The 12,412-nt window shown below is 34.3% G+C and overlaps 1 protein-coding gene across 1 annotated transcript in view; it reads right to left on the bottom strand.

Moving 5' to 3' along the window:
• Positions 1-12,412, bottom strand: part of LOC140164866 (myosin-16-like) — an 83,480-nt gene that overhangs the window by 9,517 nt on the left and 61,551 nt on the right. Inside the window, exons 24-27 of the mRNA XM_072188247.1 lie at positions 8,957-9,079; positions 7,128-7,214; positions 6,556-6,701; positions 6,084-6,174 (exon numbers count right to left, since the gene is read on the bottom strand). Coding sequence (XP_072044348.1) covers positions 6,084-6,174; positions 6,556-6,701; positions 7,128-7,214; positions 8,957-9,079 — 447 coding nt within the window. The remainder of the gene's footprint in view (positions 1-6,083; positions 6,175-6,555; positions 6,702-7,127; positions 7,215-8,956; positions 9,080-12,412) is intronic.

Below are 12,412 nucleotides of genomic sequence, written 5' to 3'. Positions count from 1 at the left end.
AATCGCCACAGTATTTTGGTTCAAAATCGTTAAATCGACTCTGCAGTGACAAAACAGACTTAGATAATCATTCTCTGCTTTTTGTACAGGTGAAATTGCTTCCCTTTTATGTGAGCGATTCTTCAGGCGAATATGAAAAATTCATAGGTTATTATTTATTTTTATGCTTGAAAGGTGTCATTTGTTACTTAACCTTTTGGTTGTAAATGTTTTAAAAACCGTCCTTGGTTTTAAAAACCGTCCTTGTGATTACCGTTTACTAGGCCCAGAGGTTCTTAAATTTAGATTCGAATGTATCCAAAACAATAAAATTGTTCTTTAATTTTGATCATTATCTCAACAACCACGTTTGCTGACTAGAGATGCAATTCTCCAGTCTCTAAAATCACTTATTTTTAGTAAAATAAAAGCGACATGATTCACGTGGTCATGGTTTTTAACTTTTAGGCAAATTACACCGATCGTTTTTCTATTTTTCTCTTATCCAGCTGACATTTCGACAAAGTGGTTTGAGTTAAGATAATGATTTCTCAAGTTTAACCAAAAGGTCAATATTTTAATAGCTATTATCTTAATAACTATATCTTTAAAAGTAATTTTATTTCACTTTTATATCATGCTGAATATAAAAGAATTGACAATGACATTAGATTTGGACCATATCCATGGTATCAGTGTAAAACTTTCAACATGGATATTGAGTGTGAAAGAGTGTAATATCAATCCTTCAAAACAATATTGTAAAGATTTTTGTTTCTCGCAAAATGTTACTTTTTACCATCAGATTATGGATGCGTGTATCGGTGAATCTGATTGGCTGAATTAAGTCCCAGGGTGTAAGATTGACAAGTGGTATTGGATTGACTAGTGGTGTAGGATTGACTAGTCGTCAGTTGTATTCGCGTTTCAGGCCTCGAATCTTGGCGGATATGTTTGTGTACAGCATTTCTAGTCATGACAAAATTTTGTTCAAAAAGTATTTTTGTATTCGAGTTCATTAAAGGCCCATTCAGATCCCATCAAAAGCGTAAACAAATTTAAAATTGAGTTCAAGTTACTAAAAAGGGAGGATACGTCATCAAAATTGTCACTGGATATATTGAAAATTGAAATTTGGCAAAAAACCCGAGAACAACAGTATTGACAAAGTTGAAGCCATTCAAATGCATGGAGCTAAAATGTCCTATTTTGTCATTAATACACGGCTTTCGGCTCAGCCACTGCAGGCTATGTTAGCACATCTACGCAACTAACAAAGGTGCAAAAACTAAATTTTGATAATTTGATATGATATTTTGAATAAGAAATCACTGAATGGGTCTTTAAAGTACATTACAGTCGTGTAAAATTAAGAATGTTGAAGAAATGAGGAATGCTCCTCACCAAATCATACACTATTGTTTAATATTAATCTTTGATTGTTTTGTACCAACATTAAGGTGGTATTTGGGATATATTCTAGAATTTTTGAAAATGATCTGAGCATGTTTAATACAGATTAATTGAGTGGGGTAAAGTACACTGATCAATATGCCTTTTGTTTGAGCACATCGGACATACGGTTTCCATAATACATCAATTTATATTTTCTTTGTATCCTATTGTTTTTATCAATAAGCAATATAGTTAATGAGCTAAAATCATTGAAAAGCATCATTAATATGTAATTTTTGCCAATATTCTGCTAAAAATCAATGCATAAATGTTCATGGTACTTTTATTTTGTAAACTTTTGCCTTGAAACTTGGTCAAAGTGTTTCTAATATGTTCTAATGTATATAGTCTAGCCGCCCTTTAATTTGCATATTTGCATAATTAAGGAGCTAATTTGCATAATTAGCTAATTATTATGCAAATTAGGGTGGCTAGCTAATTAATTATGCATAAATTATCATTATAGAAAACTTTGACTAAGTTTGAAACCAATATTCTATTAAATAAAAATGTTATGAACATTTATACATTGATATTTTGCAAAATATTGGCAAAATTACATATTAATGAGCACTTTTAAGTCACATTAGCTCATTAACTGTATTGATTATTGATAAAAACAATACAATACAAAGAAATTATAAATGTGTGTATTATAAAAAACCGTATGTCGATTAGCTTCAAACAAAAAGCGTATTGATCAGTATTCGTTGCACTACTCCTTTAGTCTGTTTAAAACATGCATAGAGCACTTCCAAAATTTCTGAAATACCACCTTAATCTCTTGCTTTTCTAAAGTGTTATTAAAGCCAAATTTAAGTATATAGCTATGGAACTCCACTTTCCATTTATAGCTAAAAAATTGGAATGTCATTTGTGTTTTTGCTTATTATATTGGGGACTGGCTATTTTATAAACACAGGTTCAAGTCCACACTATCGTTGTCTTGTTCCAACCCTCTAACAGATTTTCCCGGTGCACTGTACTAAAACGCTCAAATAACCATCCAAAAGCTTGGGTTATCTAAGTCTAAGTCATTCTTTGCGCTCATTTTAGCCCAATGTGTTTTGACTACTACCTACCTTACACAGCGGTAAGGCGGTCGGTCAAATTTTTAAGATTTGATTTTGCTCTTAAAATATTCTAAAAGTGATACTGAGTTCAAATTTGAACTCAAATTTAGATTAGAATTGTGTTTCTCCGTTATATTTAGCCAGAAATCCGGTAAAAATTGCATGTTTGTAAGATTGTTTTAGCCAAAATCAATTAATTTTGGCCTAGCCAGAATTGTTTTGTACATAGCCAGAATTTTGCATTATTATGACGTGATAGTGACAAGGGATTAAATTTGTGGACTGTAATAGCCCATCATTTTTATCTTTGAATTGTTATGGTCCAACTTGCCCCTGGTAAGGTTGTAGGTTTGCCATTGTTGTTTTGCTATTTCTAAGATGAACCCAAGCCTTGGTGGCTTAGAGTTTTATTGCATCGGATTCCGGAACAGCACCGCAGAAACCTCGAACATCGAATTTCTAGTTCCAAATGACTTCAATCTTTTTTTTAAATAAGTAACAAAATCAGTGATAAATGAAAGTTGCAGTAAAAAATAAGGGTCTTTGGGTGACGGCATGTGTTCGTAAAAAATATGTTTTTTTTGGCAAAAATCTGCATTTGAGATTAAGGTAGTTTCTTGGGGTGTATGGATTTCAACTAGAATAACCCGTTGTACCCTGACTAAGACGAGGGTTAAAGCATAATATAAAACTGTCTGTGTGGTAACCATCCGCATTATTATACTTCTCTGACTTTTACATCATACTGTACCCCTGGTGGTATCGTCCATTATAGACGATTAGCATCGGATGGAAGTTCTCATTATATATCCAAAGAGGGTGTTGTTAGGACTAGGGTTAATTTCAGAGAGTCTGTTTGTATAAGAAATGTATTTCTGAAGGAGCATAGTTTAATTATTTGTATCTACAACTACAAATTAATTTCAAAACGCCAAATAATCAGGTCAATACATATACATTTCCAAAATGGTTTTGTTACCTCCAAGTTAATGGTATGTCTACTTCTTTTTAATGAAAACTAATGCTATTACATGGTATTTCTGTTGCAATTTTAAACCTTCACACCTAAAAGTACAAAACTAAGTTTAAAATGGCGTTTCTTTCAATGCTCCCTCATGGTCTCCATCAGGTGTCAAATAACATAATGAGGTGTCAAATTCCAAAATGATCCTATCAGGTTGTAATATATCTCAAAGTGTTCTAAGAATTAAAAACGTAAATGTCCATATTGCTCTAGGACTTGTAGTTCAGCCAGGGTTCATCAAATAGATCAAATGCCAACAATCTATTGCACAGAAGTCATATTTTCAGATTTCTTCAAAACTGGTCTCAATTACTCTTAACAAACCCAATACCAACATAATTTGTTTGGTCTATTAAAGCTATTTATTGGCACGATTCAGCCGTAGATATAGTGGTAAATAGCCTTGACATCGACAAGCACTTAATATAAAAGCGTAAAATAAAAGTTTGACTTCAACAGTTTGAACTCAGTCTCATGTTTATTTTACGTTTCTATTTTACTGATTATCAATATTTTCAAGGCTATTTACCCCATCAACGGCTGAATATTTATAGAAGAATAGGTTATTGCTTCAGAAGTTAACATGTAAGACATTATTTGCAATAACCCTGTATGAGGAACCAACATCACAAATTGCACCCTAATTTTGAAATAAATATATTTATATAATTATTTGTTATTCAGAGAAGAATAAGTTGAGACCAATATTGAAAATTATTATGTTTTGATGGATCCAAGTTGTGAAAATATTGGATCCAAAACATAATAATGATAAAATTGATGCTTTACGCCAATATTTATTGGTCTCGCTATGAGTTGTAAAATATTGACTCGATTACGTCTCGTCCAATATTTTTAAACTCATAGCTTGACCAATAAATATGGGCTCAACCGATCCAATTTTATATCAAAATCTGATCCTTTTGAACTTTGACCTCTGTGTATCAGGTTGTTGCCATTTGACCTTCTTGATTTCATAACCCTAGAGCAACATGACGTTTAACTTTTAATCTTTCTGATGAGGAGACAATTTGAGGTATATCACAACAGGATGAAAACTTGATCGTGTAATGACCTTCAACCCACAGGGGAAACCATAAGAATATTGCACTTGATAAGAGGTATTTGTATGGATAATTATACACACTTAATACACATTTCGTACATAATATGACTGATAATCTTAACGTACATACAAAATACATCAAATGATTTGGTTATGCAGGAATGCAAATTAAGGTGTCTAATTGCCCCCCCCCCCCAAAAAAAAGTCCGTACAAATATGTTTCAAGGCTGCAACTTGACTAACATAGCCATCAGATCAGAGTTAGAAAACTGAAATGCATATTGTAATCATAATATAATATGTCACCAAAACCATAAAAAATTGTGAGCCTGAGAAAATTTAACAATTATCAGTGGATGATATACCCCCTTAAATTTCAGCTTATTTGCATATCCCTGTCATACCAAATACTTATACAGTTAAGCCTTGGAAGTACATTATTATCGTTTTTCAGGTACCAATATAATGCATTCAACAGCAATTACTGTTATGTTTACATTCTTAATTTACAAATTAACATATTGAGAGTATTTGAAAAATGAGACAAACATTGGAAATACATTAAAAATATCTTATATAAATTAAAAGTGTTCCGGAAGTGTCAAAGTTTTCTTTTTCATATAAAACGACCCATGTTCTATGGTCTGTGAATTTTCCAGAAAGTTTTGTTATCATGCAAAAGTAGAGAATTTAAAGTCATGGGATGAAATATGTTACGGCATCACTCGTGACAACTAGTGACACATTCCATCAGCTGCCTGATGTTGTGACATTACAATATTGTATCTTTAAGTCCAATGCTTTCATTCCCATTGGCATAGTTCTAAAACCTCAATTCATCAAGCATAGCTCAAAAGTTGACCTAAAGTTGCAATGAGTTTTTGTACTTGACACATTCAAAAGTCATTTTATAGATGTACAAACATATTTGTGTCATGACTCATAAATGTGGTCCAACGGTCTCTAAATGATAGGCATTTCCATCCTCAATCAGTTTGATCAACATGTCTTGGTACTTTTATGTCAAATTCTGCGATGTGTTCGAATTTTAAGGTTAAAAAATTAGTACGAGTATTTTTGAAGTGAAATAAGCTCACAATTTGAATTGAACCTAAAGGTAAGAGCTGCTTTAAAATCACCATAGACCCTGTTCGTGATCCAATCAAGGATTGCAACTATAGTTTGATCAGCTCTTAATCGGCGGGCCTTATAACATCGCGGATAAATATCAATATATTTCCTTTCGAGTATTGTCTTGTGACAACTCGGCAGAAGTATCACAAATTATCAATTAAGGTTAACTATATCACTCTTGATTAGATCTATTTTTCGGCGTAGTGGTAAAACCTAACATTTCCCGCCGATTACGAGCTGATCAAAGTATAAAGTCTTAAGAATATTACATGCCATTGGACCCTCTCATCTGTGTTCTGACAACAAATATATTTCTGACACATTGGAATGATTGAGCTCTTATTGATCTTACCTGCAGTTCCTTGATCTTCTTCTGCAGTTGTGCGACCAAACCTTGTTCATCCTCCAACTTGCTGCTAAGCTGTTGGATCTCATAATCACGCCTGATGAAAACAAAATGGTGATTGAAAAGGGTTAGTTTATAATCCAAAATCAACCATAGATAGAACGTTGCTCAATAAGTAGATAATGAAAAATGTTCATAAGCTGGAGTAGTAATAAAGAAGTAGTAGTCTTAGCAAAAACAATAGTAGTAGCAGTAATAGTAGCTAAGTGGATGTGGCCTATTCGTTTTCACGTTATAATACAAAATAATTCATGAGGGCCGCCATTTATATGCCATTGACGTCTGTTATGATTGAGAGGGCATACTAATACATGACATCGTCTGTTTTGCAAATCAGAATTGCGTACAGGCTATTAGAGATTAATTGTCCTTGTAATAGGCTCAATTGGTGTTTAATACGATAACAAATGGTACTTACTTCTTGACGTGCTCCTCTAGATCGCGTTTGGCGTGCTCTAGCTCTTCAACAGTCTCCTGAGTCATCTTGAGGTCTCCTTCAAGCTTACGCTTCACCTTCTCTACATCGGCTCGTGCTTTCTTCTCATGTTCCAAGTTATCTTCCAACTGTCAGTACAAGCAATAAAGCAAAGTGGTTTTAACGTCGGATCTTTCTCTTCTGATTTAATGTTAATAAAGTGGTACACAGTGATGTCAAAACTTCGAATTGCTTACTTTCAGCAAACATTCTAGCCTCCAAACAAGTATATGGAATGGTGTGGGTTGATCCTCTATAAAAATTACAATCTCCCTCCTAGTCGCACAGAAGGACACTCATCTCCATTGTTCCGCATTCTCAAATAAAAGTGCTTTAGGCGTTCTAGCCAATTGTTAGGATAATAAAACAAGAAACTCTTTGTTTTTTTTTTTTTTAAGAAGTTCTTTATGGGCAAAATTTTGAATTACAAAAATGATATCATATGTCAAATCGATAAGTCTAAAGAGTATTATGTATATTTATATTTTTAAGATAATAACAAGAATCAAACTTACCTCATCAATATTGGATTCGAGCTTGGCTTTGACCTTGCTGAGGTGGTTGACCTTATCCTCCTCGGCTTGCAGGGCTTCTACGGTTTTCTGGAATGAAAAAGCCAAACAGAATGCTGTAAGTATCATTATTCGGATTTCCAGTTGCCATTTTGAGCATCAAAACTACATCATTACGTAAGCTGTCTAAAAATCGGTATCCTTATGAAGCGAAATCTACAATACATCTGTGTCATGTGACAAATGATCGCATAATGCGCAATGATTCTTCAGATACGTCGGAAGTATAACACATCAGTATCGCTATTGGCGGAGGGAAAGTCGCTTCATATTCAAATGAGAAAATAAATAGTATGTACATTTTCATAGTCAACGTCCCCCATGGTGTTTCTTGTATGATCCTATCAGAAGTGCCGTCGCTATACAACAATGAACAAAGAGCACACCAAAACTACGCCCTTGTGGAACTGCAGCGTCACATGTGTTTCATATGCTAGCCAGATAAAGATTGCATGAAATTATCAAATGCCACATCTTCTACCCCATTTCTTAAAAGGAATGTTAAACCACATAAAAACAGGACATATCCTCCATGGTATGTCGCACTCCCTTCAAAAACAGAGCACACTCTCTGCGGTATGTCTATTGGCGACATTTTCATGAGAGCAAATTTTTACGCTGCTATGTTTCAATTTTAGACAATATTTTCCATGTTGTAAAAAATACATTAAGACATTGAAACAAAATTAATGTTGTTTTCTGGTTTATTATCACTTTCATTTAATGATAGTAATTATATGAAAATCATCGCGAAATATAGGTACCTGTCAAAAATCATTTGTACTTTGACTTTGAGAAGGGTGATCAAAATAAACTCAATCATCTACCAAATATAGACAGTACGCACGTCAACACATCTGGGCCTCACGTACGTAGGAATTCTCTTGAGGGTATTTACACAGTCTATGTGTATTTTGGTGCATTAGGTGTAGAAGCAACATAAGCATATTATCACGTACTAATGAAGTATTGCACCATTTGATTGAAAACATGTCAAAGAGATGACGACGTAAATAATGTAATTGGCAGCAATAGTCTATTTACAGATGTTTTAGTTGTAACCTGATCGGGCACACAAATTTTGGTCTCATTGGACTACGAACTAACACCGGAATCCTTCTGCTATAATGCATTTGAAGCACACATAAGCTGTCCTTCCATAATGCGATTTAAGCAATATATTGTACTTAATTTTGATCAAATTGTACAAATGTAACATAATATCAAAGCGTATCAAATCTATTCGTGTTTTTTGTGGACCTAATCTTAGCATAGACAAATTTAAACCAGACAGACCAAGCTTATTTGCGCATGTCTGCAAAAGGCACAGTGTCTACCGTTTGAGCACATGCGCACTGACGGATAAGGTTGTCGCTTGTTTGATAGATCATGGATGAGACATGTGACCTATGATTGACATACAGATTCTATGTAAAAGTAATGTAATGTAAACTCCGCCTAAAACGAAGCTTTAAAGCGCAAATATTTTAATGTTGGCCAGCTTGGAAACTAGCCACTTTGATTTAAATTATATTTTGTTGGACATAGTAGTCAATTTTTGGTGTTCCAACATAATCGCACTAAAATGTAAACCTTTCAGCTTTTGGCTATCATTATTGATATATTTCCTACATTTTATCATTTTTTATAATCCTAACGTTTCTTATTACCTACCAAATAGTAAATTAATGCGTTATTCTTCATTCCCTTAACCACCCATTATTTCGTCATTCCCCTTAGATGTGCATCCACCCACCCACAACGACACCTACCGCGTTTTCTTCTTGGAGTGCATGTTTCTCTTTGCTGAGTTTGGAAATTGCTTCGTCCTGTGCAGCAAGATCTTCATTGAGCTGGGTGATTTGATGCTCCTTCTGCTTCTTCTCTTCCTCGACCTAACCAATAAATAAGATGGAATTGTGTCTTGCCACAGATCGACAGCAGGTTTGTATAACGTTAGCACACAGCAAACATGAATAAAAATAAGATTTTGTGGGTTATTATTATCATTTCAATCTCGATAATGTACTGTTTATCTGTATTAATAAATAATTAAAACATGAAAATAATTTCTGTCAGGGAAAATATTATTTTCGAAACAAATGTCCAAAATTGTAATGCAGTTTGCAACTCCATTTACATAGCCATAGGACATGGCAAATCAGTGTGATATATATACTTTCTTGTTATTGTGTAAATTTACAGATTGTGTAATATTCCTGTCTTTTTTACAAATTAAAAGATCATTATGGTCCTTGATTGCATTGCCTGCTGTATTGTGGCCTCAAATCTGACCTCTCTGATCACAACTATAACCAACACATCACTGTCATTTACAAATTTTGGCAATAACTATAGAATAATAAGAATATGCATTGAGAGAAAAGATGAGGTTGATGATCAGTAATATAAAATGATTCGCCGAATGATATTTAAATGGATTATCTATCGCTCAGTGATTGCCAAAGCAGAACACCCTAAAATTAATCAAAATGAACAAGTAGATATGCCTAACCTGCTGATGAAGCAATCGTATTACAAACGTGAAAACAATCCGATAAAGACAAAATCTGATACCAAAACGAAAGTATTCAAAGTCTGTACTCGAAAGCATGGTTAACCTAGATACGCAGCTGGCATTCCACGCTGAATATAGCCATTTACACTAACAGCGCGAGTTATTATGTTATACGAAATTGATATGGGATATTATGATAAAATTGGTCTATATAGACCACTTGACATCACTGTTTATCAACAAAGGCGAGGGACTCATCTGTCGATATGGTCGAACGAGCCGCTACACTGTTCAATGGCTTTCCTGTACTATATGAAATGTGGCGGGCGATTTAAAATGCACGTGCCCTTAGCAGACTACGATGCGTACGCACACTGCAGGGCAAAGAACAATGGAAATTGCCATAATGCGCGCGCATACTGCCGGGCAATGACGTCACATGGCAAGTGGTCTATACACTAAACAAAAAAAACACAAGATTACTGCAATACTCTACTCTAAACACATGTCAGTAACCAAGCAGTTGTCCAGCTTACACAACAGGTACCAGCACAAGATATCTGTAAGAATATGAACAAGGTCCTTGCACAGATGATAATTCCCAAGTGGAATAGTGTAGAACAAGACCTGTTTATTAAACGAAAAGCAGAAAGCAGCACCGTTTTGTAAATTATCATCTGTTCAATGATTCTCACATATTTCTTGTGCTGGATGCCAATTATTGGGCTGTGAATGTGGTCCAGGAAGCTGTTCCATATCAGTGCATTTTGCTGTTGTGTCAGTTGGACAACTGCTTGGTTACTGACATGTGTTTAGAGTAGAGTATTGAGGTAATCCTGTGTGTAATTTTGGTTAATTTGAATGGATAGGATTTTAAGATATGACCTTGTGAAAAATTATAAGTTTCTTTTTTGGCTTAGTGTATTAATGGTAAACATTTTTATTGTTGCTCTGAAATAATTATCCAATACATCTTATTCTTATAATAATAGTAACAGCAACAATTTTTAACAACTATTACTTTTACCTTTAAGTAATCAGATAGCAACGTTTGCACAGTATTTTTGTGGGACCTGAGAGCATATTAGACACATCACATTGCATTCTGAATATGAGGAATGTCCTTCCGGTATCAAATAATTTGGATAATTCGAGATATAATACAAATTTTTTAAATTGATGTTTTTATATTTAACAATCCTCAAGATTAAGTTTATAAGTCTAATGATATGTACATAGAGTGTATGTAGCTGGGAGGAAAGGCCGGCTATTATTTGAAAATTTTGACTTAGATAGGGGAAAATGCATATCTCAAGTGATGGACGGCTTTTCCCTCCTAGCTACATACACTTTAAGTACATGTCATTAGATTTATAAAATTTACTTCGAAGACTTTTAAATATCAAAAATATCAATTTCGAATGAATAATTTTCCATAAAATTTGTATTGGGCTATATCGCGAATTTCAAAAAAGCAAATTTTGATATCATATACATTCCTCGTATTCAGAATGCAATTTGATGTGTCTGATGTGCTCACTTGTCCCACAAAAATACTGTGCAAACGTTGCTATCCGTTCCCTTAAAAAAGAACCGAAAATCATGCTTTTAATCTTTCCTCGAGAACAATTCACATAAGTATTTAAATCACAGGCGGTTTTTAATATTTAGAGGTTAATGACTGCGCATCAGTTGTTTTGAGGGTATTGTGAAATATCTAAACATTGTGCTTTGGAGCCGAGGAATATCCCGAGGGGCGCAGCGCAGCCCCGAGGGATATTCCAAGGTCCAAAGCACAATGTTTAGATATTTCACAATACCCGACAAATAACTGATGCAAAGTCATTAACCTCATTCATAACCGTCACTTTTCACTTTCTTAAATTAAATTTACGTCACATTTTCTTCTTTTAATTTGAAAACAGAACACAATTTTAACTTTATCTGTCGTTTTCCCTGTAAAAAATCGAATAGCCCATTAAGGAAATACCGCTAGCGACCAATCACACTAGCACGCAATCATGCTATGTCCAAATACGGCGGCCAGCGTCCGCGTAAATTGTTCGAACGCGTAACACGTCACATAACGCGGTCATTGTAGAGCGTACTTTTAGCTACGTCACGAGACGCGGTCATTATACTTTTTCAATGACCTGCATTTGCGTCCGCGTATTTCAAAGTTATTATCTGTGATTGGATTAATGAGGTTATGAATCATGATCATCAACTCCAACAATAGCAAGAGTAATGTATGATTTATTCTTTTGGGCTATTCCAGTTGAAATCCATGCGCTCCTATATTGAAGACATGGCCTTAATCTCTTACACAGGGGGTATAGATTTCAAATTCAAGTAACTCCATTTGAAATTCATGGTCCCTGTGTGGAAGATATTAGGTCATGTCTTCTATAGAAATGTATGGATTTCAACTGGAATAGCCCATTTTAAAACCTTTCATTGGCTTAATAATACGCTGGATGAAATAATTATTACAATGCAATGCGTCGCACAAATCATCGCTTAGGTTTGTGCTTTGTTTCGTTTTGTAATAAATAAAAAATGGTTGATTTATAAACGATAGAGCAAAGGTAAAAAATACCATAGTCATTCACGTGCTTTTTTTTGTGCAGAGTCACAGCAATCGGGAAATATAACAGGGATGGGTATTTTAAAACTTGGATAATCAACCAATCACATAAAAGATGAGCCT

This window comes from Amphiura filiformis, chromosome 11 (assembly GCF_039555335.1).
Source record: "Amphiura filiformis chromosome 11, Afil_fr2py, whole genome shotgun sequence".
NCBI lineage: Eukaryota > Metazoa > Echinodermata > Ophiuroidea > Amphilepidida > Amphiuridae > Amphiura > Amphiura filiformis.
Note: the sequence above shows the minus strand (reverse complement) of the source record. Positions and strands in the feature narration are given on the sequence as shown.